Raw genomic sequence first — 13,962 nt, forward strand, 5'->3', positions numbered from 1 at the left:
CAGCAGAGTATACAGGCAGGGTGCTTGCTTTGCATGTGGCTGATGTGAATTCAATCTGTGGCACCCATATGTTCTCTGGAGTTCCCCAGGAGTGACCCCTAAGCACAGAGCCTGGAATAAGCTGGGTGTGGCCCAAAACCAAAAAATAAATAAAGTGATCAACCTAAAGACAGTCTACAAATTCAGCATTTGTAAGAATTATAAAGTAGTCCTTTAAGGTCTTGAAATTTGAAAATGTCCAAAATAAGCATTTTTTATACTGAGCTAGAAAAACCAAGTACATCTTTTCATTATTTTTTCAAATAAAGGAGAGAAATTCCATTACAAACAAAATAAGTCCTTATACTATAATATGAAACCCTGGGTTTTAAAAGTACATTTTCATATCGAGTTTATATATATATGTTTATATATATATTCATCCTTGGTGTCTTCTGCTGTTACATTGTCTTCACTGGTAGCATCTTCATCATAACTGTCCTCAGTCTGAGAGTCTGTAATTTCACCTTCTTCTGGTTCACTATCCGTCTCTATAATTTTTTCATCTTTAAATGAAGCTGAGTATTGTATGTTTTCGTTAAGAGGAGAGTCTACAGTTTTTCCAGTAATTGGAACCGTGAATTTGGGGGGACTATTTGTGTAATGAGTATATATATATATGATTTACCATAATATTTATACAGCTGAATTCATGGACTATACTTGTTTTAAAAATTTTTATTAAAACACCATGACTTACAAAGTTGTTCATAATATAGTTGTTTCAGGTATATTGTGTTCCAACACCCTCAGCGTGACCTTCCCTCCACTTTAAAAAGACGTCCTCACCTTAATTAAAAAAAAATGGAACACAGGTATCTAACCCACCATTTAAATTTACTTTAGAATTAGAACATAGGTAACCGTATCTTGTGTTCTCTTGACTAAGCCTTTGATGAAAGAGACATTTTTCCTTTAGAGGCCACGTCAGAGAGCGATTCGGGGCTACTGACAGCACTGTGCTCAAGGAAGCAAGCTGTGCCATAGAGCAAACCTGGGCACACAAAACATTCACTCCAGCACTCTGAGCTATCTCCCCGGAACCACTGAGTTCCCTCAAGTCAAAATATGTTCATATCCTACTCTAGAAACAACTAGGCGATAGCCCATGTAATTTTCAATAACGGAATTAATCAGCATTAATTAAACAATCAGTTTACCTTTCAGCGGATGTATGAGCTACTATTATTTCAACCATGTTGCTCTTTTACAATGGATAGACTAAATTAATGATGAAAAATTAAATAACAATTTATTCACCTTCATCCTCGGTGTCTTCTGCTGTTACATTGTCTTCACTGGTAGCATCTTCATCATAACTGTCCTCAGTCTGAGAGTCTGTAATTTCACCTTCTTCTGGTTCACTATCAGTCTCTATAATTTTTTCATCTTTAAATGAAGCTGAATATTGTATGTTTTCGTTAAGAGGCGAGTCTACAGTTTTTCCAGTAACTGGAACCGTGAATTTGGGGGGACTATTTTTGTAATGAGTATCGGTTCTGGCCTTCTTTCTCACATTTGCGAAATCTTCTCCATCATTGCAGCTTATGTGCTCAGCACTGAATGCTTTTTGATCTTCTGAATTCAAATCCTGAGATGGGGGGCAGATGGGGGGGTAGGAACAGGGAAGAATTTTCTTAAACAATCTAAAATGTTTTGCCCTAGGTATTTCAATGAATTGGTGAAGACATCTGTACAGTGAGATAAACAATGATTGTTACCCGTCTCTCCTTTCATGTCTCTTTTCTTGCATAAGGACAGCGCAATCTATCTCTGCAAATACACTAATCTTTGACCTCCACTTAACCACCACATGGGATTAATTACCAAGTGTTATAGGCAAGTTTATCATTCATCCCATATTTCTTTCCTTATCTATTTTTAATATGCTGACAAGTCCAGTCTATGTCCACATCACATACTGTTTAGACCATACAACTTCAACCAAAGCTATCTGATCAAAATAGGATGCAAGCAGGACCAGAGAGATAGTACAGGGTAGGCACTTGCCTGGCATGAGACCAAGCTCAGCTCAATCCAGAGCACCACACAGTCCCCAAGTATAGCTAGGTGTAGCCCTGGAAGTCCCCCACATATTGTGAGTGAGGCCATGAAGGCACCCAAGCATCAGCAGGTGGCCTGGGTAACTCCCAGTACTGGAGGGACCAAGGAGCAATATATACTCAAGTTTCTCACATTGAACCACTGATCCCTTGGACTGAGAATTGCCAGGTAGGGCCTCTAAGCCTTGAACCTAGAGAGCACTGCTTGGGAGGCCCCAAAACAAACAAAAAAGGATCAAGCAAACCCTATTTGGTCTTTAAAATTTAAAGGTTAAAATAAGGTAAAAAGCAGGTGAAATTTGTTTTATTGCTTAACTTAGGCTTAAGGCTGAGCAATAGCACAGCGGGTAGGGCGTTTGCCTTGCACGCAGCCAACATGGCCGACCCGAGTTCGATTCCTCCGCCCCTCTCGGAGAGCCCGGCAAGCTACAGAGAGTATCTTGCCTGCATGGCAGAGCCTGGTAAGCTCCCCGTGACGTATTCGATATGCCAGACACAGTAACAACAAAGTCTCCAATGGAGATGTTACTGGGCCCGCTCGAGCAAATCGATGATCAACGGGAGGGCCTTTACCTTTTACCTTTACCTTAACTTAATATACTTTTAAAATATTGTCACTGAGGCTGGAGCAATAGCACAGCAGCAAGGGCAGCTGCCTTGCACACGACTAACTCAAGATTCAATCCCCAGCATCCCATATGGTTCCCCGAATACCTCCAGGAGTAATTCCTGATTGTAGAGCCAGAAGTTAACCCCTGAGCAAGGCTGTACGTGGCCCAAAACCAGCTGGTGGGGGGACGGGAAAATCATTTACCATTATCATATTTACCATATTATTAGCATTAAATCAATTGTTTAAAATGAATAAAACAAGAGTCAGAGAGTACAGGGGGTAGAGAACTTGACTTACACATGGCCAACTTGGATTCCATCCCCAGCACTCTATATGGCCCCCCGAGACCCCCTGCTATTAATCCTTTTAATAGCAGGATTAATTCCTGAGTTCAGAACCAGAAGCAAGCCCTGAGCACCACCAGGTATGGTCAAAAAACAGCAACAAAAAAGAGTAACATTTTATACTGATTTCCTGTAATTTCCTGTAAAAACCAGAAGTAGTTTATTCTTCTAGCATCTTAATGAAATTCATACTACATTTCAAGAGCTCAGTAGTCACTTTTTGGACAGAGTAGGTCTAGAATACATTCATTTAACCTAAACTTCCTTTCTGACTTTGAACCAATTATCAAATCCAGTCACGTGACGTACAATCTGCTCTAATTACAACATGACTTCATCTTGAGTTTGTTTTTACAGGAGGTTGGGGAGAGTGGGGTTGGAATCACACCCCCATCCAGTGGTTCCAGGACTTATTCCTGGCTCTGTACTCAGGGATCACTCCTGGTGGTACTGGGAGGGGGGGAGGGGAAGGAGGGACCATATGGGGATAGAAGCTGTGTTGGATGCATGCAACGCTAATGCACTGTACTACTGCTCCAGCCCTTAATTATATCATGACTTTAAGGACCCAAATGTACCTAATAGAACTATAATAATTTACAGTACTTTATAGAGTTGTTTTGGTAATATACCACAGTTTAAACTATAGATTAATCAGTTACAGCACTTTCATTACAAAATGCCAACATACCCTATATAATCCTTTTATCACTTATTTTACCTATGCTGTATTACTAACAAACAAATATGCCCCCACATACTCCTACAGTGATATGCTTCCTACTAAAGATCAGTTCTCAGTTCCTGTTGCCTTTGGCTATTTGTTGTTAAATACATTTTTAATAGCAGGATAAATTCAGTTTGGAGACTGGTTAAACACTCAGTGTAATAAACTTCCAACAAAACAGACTTACTAAGGGCAAGAGCAAGAGCAAGGACAAGGCCTAAATAACTCTAAAAAGCTTTAAAGGTTCTTCAAAAGGTCACTGTATATTATCACAAATTCCTATTAATATATTTTTCTTTAAAAAGAACAATTACAATTATGCATCTGTTCTTGCTATCATCACCTATGGGAAAAACAGGCGACAGAGTGGTGAATTAAACTGTCAAGAGTTGCTTTGATTTTGTCTAGAATGCTAAATATCTATTTAGACAAGGAGAGCGCACACATGGTCAGAAGTATAGATGTATATTTCCAATTATTTACTCCAATCTCCTCACCCTACTTCATTCCCTCCACATATGGTCTCTATGCTCAAATATAAGAATAAAAAGATGAGAATTTTATAACTGGTCTTCAGTTTCATAAAGAATTCTGTCTTAGGTCTGAAGATGTATCTCAATAGGCTGAGAGCATGCTTTGCATGCAGGAGGTTCATATCTGATCCCTGAAACCTTATGGTCCCCCAGCACCAGGCAGGGAGTAAGCAGCTCAAGAGCACCACTAGATAAGGTTCAAACGCAAAAGAGAATGTTGACTCAATTATAATACCACAATTATGAAAATGTTAAAAATTAAAAGGGCTTTACCTCATTTACTGCAGAAGATTCTGGGTCCTTTCTTTTCTTCTTCAGTTTTTTCTCTTTACCATGCTTTGTACTAGAAGTCTGATAAGGCTGCAAATCCACTCGAGAATGAAACTGATAGCGACCACTTTCCACATCACAATAATAATAAATTCCAGTGGAAGGATCATAATACAGTTGATTTTCCTTTCAAAATCAAGAAAAATGTTCTATTCATGTAAGGTGAAATTTAAAAACATATAGAAATGCAAATATAATCAAATGTAGTGAATGATTATTTTTAAGAACTAGAAGGCTATATGAAGAGAATAAAAACAGAATGATGGGGCCAGAGAGATAGTACAGTGTGTAAGACTTTTGTCTTGCATGCAGCTGACCCAGATTCAATCTTTGGCACTGCATATGCTCCCCTGTGCCATGCTAGGAGTAATCCCTAAGCACTGTTAAGTTGTGTGGTCCCAAAACAGACAGACAGACAGACACACACACACACACACACAATGAAAATGTGTAAAACTTCTCGAATACTTTATCACTTAATATCTGTTCTAATTTTCCTATGTAAAAAGTGAATTCCTTTTAACATTTATATTATTTGGAATCACCAATATTTGATCACTGCTTAACTTAAAAAGCAATTTCATATAGTTCCACTTTATTTTTTTCTTTTTGGGTCACACCCAGCAATGCACAGGGGTTACTCCTGGCTCTGCACTCAGAAATTATTCTTGGCGGTGCTCAGGGGACCATATGGGATGTTGGGAATCGAACTCAGGTCAGCCATGTGCAAGGCAAACGCTCTACCCGCTGTGCTATTGCTCCAGTCCCTCCACTTATTAATAAAAAGTGGTAAGAGATCTTTTTAAAGAGGTAAGAGGGACACCTCAAAGGGCTGAGGCATATGCCTGGCATGTACTAGGCCTGTCACTGCATGGTCCGCTGAGTACCTCCAGAAGTAGTCCTGGTGGCCCCCAGCACCACTAGACCCAAGCAGTACTGACTCACTGGCCCAAGCACTGAAGAGTCAGTATAGCACACCTGGGCTGAGTATCACTGGGATACCCCACAGACCCAGTAACCACTGCTTAGGAAGTGCCCTCCACAATCCCACATTGAAGAATCTCTTTAAAAAGTCATGAAAACTAGGCATGCATCAGAAAAAGCTGACTACATGAAAGAAATTTCAGAAATCTTACCCTTACGATAACAATGGTTTGGTAGGTAGACTAAACCCCAAAGCCCTCCTTATTATTTCCTTTAAATAATACTCATGAATAAAACTCTTAAAGAAAAAGTTGAAAGTAAAGCTCACGAATACCATACATGAGGCTCTATATAAGTAAAGTGATAAATAATTGCCTTATATAATTCTAAGTAAATTACTTCTATCTTAGCAAATAAAAACATAAGTAGAGCAGCTATGCAAAACTAAGTTCTGGAAAATTATGGACTAAAAACTAAAAAAATTAAACATCTGTGTTTATTATATACTAGACAGAATCCTATAACTAAGATCTAAGAGAAGAGTATATATTTCATTGATATTGTAAATCTACGCAAACCAAGCCCAAAGGTACACTGTGATAATAAGAAACTAAAATTTCCTTAAAAAGAATTATTTATTTTTTAACTGTTGATACTACTGAGATTGTCTTTAGTCTATTTTATTAATTTCTTAACTATTTCTGGCAATGATTCAAAATTGTTTTAATGTTATGTCCTTAGATCCAAAACAAACTTTTCTAAAAATAATACCATTTTAATTAGCAAAATAAAACTGGTAAAATAATGAAATTCTTAATGAAATGAGAAATACAATGTACAGATGAAACTACCCATTTACAGCAAAGATGTAATCTGGAAAGATGCAGAAAGGAAGGTAAAAGGATGACAAAGACTAAAGTTATGTAAGTGAAAGCTGTTATTTTTCTTAGGAGCCAAACAATAGCTAGTCTCTTTAATAAAAGTTTAAACAATTTACAAGATTAGCATATTCTTTTTAAAGTAAACCTTTTCTCACACAGAATTTTATTTTATTAAGTATACCAAGTGCAAACTGACAAAAGTACAATCTCTTAACTCTTTAGTACTGTCAATATCAGTTTTCTAAATTAGTTAACAATAGGTCAACAAAGAAACAATGCCCATTGCTTCATTTGGTGGTACTCTATGCCTGAGGACTAGATCACATGCCTAGACCCTCTAGACTGAGGTATGTGGGCACATTACATCATCACTATTCAGTCTCTAAAACAATGCATGTAGGGGCTGGAGCAATAGCACAACGGGGAAGGCATTTGCCTTGCACGCACCCGACCCGGGTTCAATTCCCAGCATCCTATATAGTCCCTCAAGCACCGCCAGGAGTGATTCCTGAGTGCAAAGCCAGGAGTAACCCCTGAGCATCGCCGGGTGTGACCCAAAAAGCCAAATAAATAAAATTAATAAATAAATAAAACAATGCATGTAGTTACTAGATTTCAATAACTCTAAAACAGAATAATCTACAGATAAGTAATTTTGGTTTGGGGTTTGTGTCAGTAGTACATGACATTTATATACTATTTTCTAGTTCTCACTGTTAACAGATTGATTTTCAAATGTTGAAATGTGGAGCAAGAGAGAAGGTTTAGAAGGCCAGAGAGTATAACTTTTGTGAGAAAACCTCTTGTTTAATCGTTGTATCACATGGTCTCAAGAGCACCACCAGAAGTGATCCCTACATACCCACAACTCCACCCACAACCCCAGCACTGCTGGGTGCAAACCAAAATACAAAAAACAAAAAGCCAAATAGTGAAATGCTTACATGCCACAGAATATACACCAACCAGTAATAAAATGCTACTGGATACTCAATAAAGACTGCCTGTGACCTCAAATGGATCATGAGATTTAAGTATTTGTAACAATTAAAAAAAAAGCTCTTCCCCAGAAGTCTTGAATAAACAATGTTACTTCTTTTATAAAATCTATGAAACTATGTTAGTTTAAGTTCTAACATTTTGTAACATAGTTAACTGCTCTTACTAGTAAATGCTCTAACAGTTTAACTGTTACTTTATGTATAGATGGTTATTAAGAATCTCTTTTAGACCATCTAAATCTAGGGCCAGGAAGATACAAAGGGCACATGATTTGCATGCAGAAACCCTGGGTGGGTTGGTTTGCTTTGGAACCACACCTGGCTAAACTCAAGAGCTTCTGAGCATATTCCTGCACTCAGGAATTACTCCTGCTATTGCTGGGAGACCAGAATCCCTGGGTTTGAACTCTAGTATCACATGGTCCTCTGAGCACCAAGCTAAGTGCAGCCCCTAAGAACTATTGTATGCAGTCCCCAAACCAAAATTAAAGTATGGCTCTATAAGGCAAAAATGTATAGTCGAAGTGACATCTGGACTAGGTTGTTCATTGCAGCACTCTTTACAATAGCCAGAATCTGGAAAAAACCTGAGTGCCCAAGAACAGATGACTGGTTAAAGAAACTTTGGTACATCTACACAATGGAGTACTATGTAGCTGTTAGAAAAGATGAAGTCATGAAATTTACATACAAGTGGTACTACATGGAAAGTATCATGTTAAACGAAATGAGTCAGAAAGAGAGGGACATAGCTATTTTATAATTTTAAAGTAGCACATAGCTACTTTATAATTTTTTACTCATGCCAAATAGTTTTGAATTAAAACACTAAAAATTTTAAGTATCTTGGATTTGGGGCAACACAAGCACTGCTCAGAAAACCATGTGATGAGGGGGCTGAATCCAGGCCTCCACACACAAAACATACACTATCCGTTGAGTTATCTTTCTGGCCTCACATAAATTAAACATAGCTTCATGCCTATCTTAATCAGGCTTAAGATTCAATATTTGTTGTCAAGCAATTAAGTACACGACTGACTATACAGTATTCAAAGTATTGTGATACTTACTGAGTCATAATAGAAACCAGTGCTATGGTCAAAATACAGTCCGGTATTTTCATCATAACTAAATCCAGTCTGTGATACAGCAGCTTCTGCTGCAGCTCTCAAGCTTTCAGCTAATGAAGACCCTTCCAAGTGTGTATCTTCTGTGGCTAATGCAGATGCTGGCTCCTAGGTAAGAGAACTCACGTCAAATCAGACAAAAACTACCTTTTATCGATCTACAAATCAGCAGAATTTGAAACAATACACTTAAAATTACTTTAAACAAGACTTCAATTTTGCAGTGGAAAGAGATGGCTATTTCTCAAGCAACAGTTAATTCAAATTTATAAAACATTCAAGAATATAAACTGTGGCATAATATTAGACATAAAAAACAAATAAATAAGAAGTTAGGCCTGGACATGATATTGTGCTTGTTATCCAAAATGTTTTGGCTTGAGTAAAGACATACTTAAAAATTTATTTTAGTTTAAGTACATCATAAAAGTTTTGGAACAGAACTGGAAACAATTTAGTATGAAACAATTACACATATGAGGAAGTGCTAACAAGCTCTTTGCTTTACAAAACTGTAATATCCACTACATAACTATATACCATTGCATATGTTGTGATGGACCAAAAAAAAATCTGTATTCTTGCATAATAATAAAGGACAATTTCTTGGATATCAACAGTTTCATATTTGGAATTTCATACCTGTGAATTTGAGGCAAAATGGTCCTCTTCTCCACATCTAACGTTTTCCTGTGTTTCCTCAGTACCTATGTAAGCATCAGTTCCTATTTCCGACTGGTCTTTAGAATTAAAATTAGACACTTTCGCATCTTGATCTTGATGAACCAAATGCTCAGTCACGTTATTTGGAAAACTAACATCCTTATAGTATGTTTGGTAATAATAATCTGTAGTAAAATAAAATTTTAAGTGGTATTATTAGAATAATGTAACAAAAAGATTTAATTCCAAGACACTGTTTACATTGTATCTAAATCACATTTTTACAACTGTATACGTTTTATTTAATTAAAAAAATTTTTTTTTCCTGTATACATTTTAGAGCCTGGCAAGCTACTGAGAGTATCCGGCCCGCATGGCAGAGTCTGGCAAGCTACCCGTGGCATATTTGATATGCCAAAAACAGTAACAAGTCTCACAATGGAGACGTTACTGGTGCCCACTCAAGCAAATCGATCAATGGGAGGACAGTGCTACAGTGCATACACTTTAAAACTGATGGTAGAGATAAATTTGTAGAGACATATATTGTTGATTCTAATAACTATCAATATTAGTTTTCATGCTGAAAAAAATAGAAGCATAAATTACCCATGGAAAGAGTTTAAAAAATAGATAAATAAATAAATAAATAAGGTAGATGGGGGTGTAGTCCATCCAAAAAATAAAGCAACTTATAACTCTAATCACATATTAAAGATGTTTTGGGGTTTTTTTTCTCTAAAATTCCTCTGATAAATGGTAACTTTAAAAAATTTATGGGGACCAGAGCAGTAGTATAGTGGGTAGGACATTTGCCTTGCATGTGGCTGACCTGGGTTCAATCCCCAGTATCCCATATGGTCCCCCGTGCATCATCAGAAGTGATTTCTGAGTGCAGAAGCAGGAGTATATCCTGAGCATCACCAGGTGTGGCCCAAAAACAAAAATAAAGACAAATTTAAAAAATTATAGTACCATATAGATATAAAATGTAAATATTATCGATGTGCTGGTTCAAATTATGTGAACAGAATAAAATAGAATAAGGCAAGACTTATCTGCAAAGATCAATTCCTGTGATCCCTTTTAAAATTCAGTGGCTCAGTTATTTTGCCCAACACATAATGTCACTCACATAGAGACAGTGTTGCACCCACTATTCCCACAAGAACCTAAGAGATGAAGTGCTAGGTGGAAGGCCTCAACAAGAGCCCCAGCCAAACAGGAAGGACAGATGTGGGAGGCTGAAGGTATGGCAAAAAACACACTTGTTAAATGTGACACCTAAAACATATGACAATAAGTTTCTACTTTCCCCCAAGAGTAGATGATCTGAAAATAGCAAATCATATGGAAAAAAAATCTATACTGAAGCAGTTACTTATGGTGATGCTTTTTAAAAAAATTTTTTTGTATTAACCTGACTTAAGTAAAATGCCACTAAGATATATTCACTATAAGCTAAAGCTGAATAGAATACCTGAGGTTGACCATGGAGGATGATTTTCTGTTTGAACTTCTACATCAGACTTTTTACTATCTTCAGCTCTCCCACAATGGAGTATCTTACTGAGCTCTTCTACCTGAAACAAAACAAGGTTTTAGGAAAAGTAAGTCATTAAGAAATCAAGTGATACACACACCATTCTACTGAAATGTTTGTTTTAGAAAAGTACTAGCGGCAATTAGTTTCCTTTTTCAGAAAAACTAAAAATACTAATTTTCTTTTACCTTTTCCCACCACAAAAAGAGGGGAGTGGTGATGAATCTGCATAGTACATAGATCGAACCAAAGCTAGGCCTAGCACATGCCCTGCAACATACATACATACACACACATATACACACACAAATGTATGTAAATATTCTACCTTGTGAACCCACATCCCTAGCACCCAAACCACTTTACAAATGAGAAATCTGAAAACAAAATGTTTTACTCCAAAGCCTGTTCATATACTTTTTTCCCCCACTCTCAATTCCCAACTAACTTTTTAATGCTTCAAATAAAACACTATAGAAAATTGGGAGGCCATTTAATAACTGAATTCCACCCACCACCATGGGAGAAAGGAATGGTTATTATCAGCAGTAAAGTGTAGATTTCCTATGAATTTTAGTTTTTCCATGTTAGAGCATAACCCGATTAATACTAAGACTACAAAAGTGCTGGCTTTTCAAAGACTAGCAGCAAGGTTTTCCTTTAGGACCTCATAGCCAGAAATGCAATTCAGCATCAGTCAAGTTTATTAAAAGTCTATTATAAGGGGCCGGAGCAAACTACAGTGAGTAGGGTATTTTACCTTGCACATGGCCATCCCAGGCTCCATATGGTTCCCCTGAGCACCATCAGGAATAACTCTGAGTATAGAGCCAGGAGTTATTCCTGAGCATCACTGTATGTGACCCAGAAAGCCTCCCCCTCTCCCCCCTCCACATACACACAAAGGCTGTTTGCTCCCTTCTCTATTTTTTGGTTTTGGACCACGCCCAGCTGTACTCTGGGATCACTATGGTGGTGCTTGAGGGACCGTATGGGGCGCTAGGAATCGCACAGAGTCCAGGGTCAGCAGTGTGCAAGTTGTGCAAAGCAAACACCCTACCCACTGTACTGTTGCTCTGGCCCCCAGATATTCTAACTACATCTGTACTCCCTCAGCAATGTTCGAAAGCATTACAATTGTTCCAGAACTCATTGAGTAAAATACATTTGTTATATCATCATGCATACCTAGTCCCTGCAATTCAGCAATGATTTTTCATAGCTCATTTCTGAACAGCATAATCAACTTGGACGTTTCTGGACTCCAGCGGTCAGACTACAAAAATGGTTTTAGGAACTACCAATATATTAGAAAGAATTATGAGAGTTTTAATTGAAATTAATAATTATGTGGAAACACCTTGTCTGGAGAATAAAAATGCCCAATAACTCAAGGTGAAGGTGAGGAGTAAGGGGAGAGAATGTCATTTTATTTAAAAGAAAACGGTGCGCATTCCGGTTATCTGCCTTTGCTGCACTTTATGAAAACGAAGTTGGCTGGTGATTCGAAGACTGACATTTGTAGCATCCCTCCTTCCACCCGAAATCCCAAGATGATAAATACCCACAAGGAGGTAGAGTGCTGAGTCTGGAAGACTGTCCCGAGGTCTTGCGCGCTAACCTCGTTCTAACCTTCGCCTGGGTGGCCTGAGGCTCATTTACAGGCAAGCGCAGATCCAAGGCGGTCCACATGCCAAGTGGGTGTTGGTTGGGATTCCGACCCAAGGAACAGAGCTCAAAAGTGAGAAAAAAAGGTGTCGGCCTGCCCTTGAGATTAAGGATCTAGAAAATCAAAAGCAGCACTTCTCGATCTCAACTGGGGGTGGAGCGGGGTTGGTTGGTGGGAGACACAAACACACACACACACACACACGCCCCCGAGGTTATTATCCCCAGGATATTGCAAAGGAGTCACGTTTAAAAGGGGGTGGGGTTGGGCGAAACCTGATGCAAACTCAAAGCGTGAGGGAGAGTCACAGAATCAAAGAGGTTCAGCAGGGGGGCCACCCAGAGCTACTTGAAAATACTGAGTTCCATTCCAGCTCCAACTGAAGCTCCCCACGCACCGAGTTTTTGGGTTTCTGGAGGTGCAAGGGCTCAGGCGGGACATCGCAGAGGCACCAGGTCTGCAGCTGAGCTGCCACCCCGCCCCTCCAGCACGTTCGCGCCAAGAGCACCAACTCCGGGGCTTGTTTCCACGCCAAGCCCGTGTAATTTTAAAGCACGCGACTTCCCACCCACCCCCCACCCCCCACCCGAGACAAGGCAACTCGGGGAGCCCAGGAGGGGAGCCGGGCGCGGCGCTCCGGGGCGGGTCGGGGCGGAGCGCGCACCTGGGTGCGGAGCTCCTGGTTGTTGCTCTCGGCGCTCTGGTACAGCCGCTCCGTGTGGTGCAGCAGCTTCTCGATCTCCCGCACCTGCCGCTTGCAGCTCCGCAGCTCGCGCTCCAACTTCTCCACCTTCCGCCTCAGCTGGGTCAGCTCGGGCTCGGGGGAGGCGGGCGGCGACGGCGACAAAGGAGGCGACGGCGCCTCGGAGGCCATGGGGCGCGGCGCCCAGGCGGCCCGGCGGGGCGGGCGGGGGGCGCGGCGGGGCGGCGCTTCAGGCCGAGGCCGACGCCGGCGGCACCAGCAGCAGCCCGGGGAGCGCGCGCGGGGCGAACGGCGGCCTCACACCCGCCGGGCCGCGGCCGTCCCAGGCCATGACGTCCCGAAGCTCCTGGGGGGCGGGGAGGACCAGCGGGCCACGAGCGAGGGAACGGAGGCGGCGCCCGGCCCGGCCGGCCGGCTTTGAAAGAGGAACACTTGATTGGCCACTACCTTCCCCCAGCGCCCGCCGGCAGAGCCGCGGGAGGGTTGCAGAAGGGGGCGGGCCGCAGAAGCCAGGGCCGGAGGCGCTCGGGCCGTTCCGCCGCTGAACCGGAAGCAATGGTGGCGGAGGCGGGGCCAAACGGGAAAGGGAAGCGACGGAAGCCGGAAGGAGAGGGGAATTCTCCTGGCTGGCTGCAGGGGGGCGGGGCAGCGGGAGGGCGTGGAAGCTGGAGGTAGGCGGGCTAGCTCCTCGGGGTGGTCTCCGGCGCGGAGCCCCTTGCCTCCTGCTTTCAGAGCTTTTTAGACTTTGTTCGTCGAGTGCATTTTCTAGGCCTTTGGTTTATAGGGCAGAACACCGGAT

The 13,962-nt window shown here is 40.8% G+C and overlaps 1 protein-coding gene across 1 annotated transcript in view; it reads right to left on the reverse strand.

Moving 5' to 3' along the window:
* AGGF1 (angiogenic factor with G-patch and FHA domains 1) overlaps window positions 1-13,716 on the reverse strand; it is a 35,328-nt gene extending 21,612 nt beyond the window's left edge. The window contains exons 1-6 of the mRNA XM_056112484.1: window positions 13,125-13,716; window positions 10,729-10,831; window positions 9,228-9,433; window positions 8,529-8,693; window positions 4,593-4,775; window positions 1,300-1,630 (exon numbers count right to left, since the gene is read on the reverse strand). Coding sequence (XP_055968459.1) covers window positions 1,300-1,630; window positions 4,593-4,775; window positions 8,529-8,693; window positions 9,228-9,433; window positions 10,729-10,831; window positions 13,125-13,334 — 1,198 coding nt within the window. The 5' untranslated portion in view covers window positions 13,335-13,716. The remainder of the gene's footprint in view (window positions 1-1,299; window positions 1,631-4,592; window positions 4,776-8,528; window positions 8,694-9,227; window positions 9,434-10,728; window positions 10,832-13,124) is intronic.
* Between the last annotated feature and the right edge of the window lie 246 nt (window positions 13,717-13,962).

This window comes from Sorex fumeus, unplaced genomic scaffold (assembly GCF_029834395.1).
Source record: "Sorex fumeus unplaced genomic scaffold, SorFum_2.1 ptg000018l, whole genome shotgun sequence".
Taxonomy (NCBI): domain Eukaryota; kingdom Metazoa; phylum Chordata; class Mammalia; order Eulipotyphla; family Soricidae; genus Sorex; species Sorex fumeus.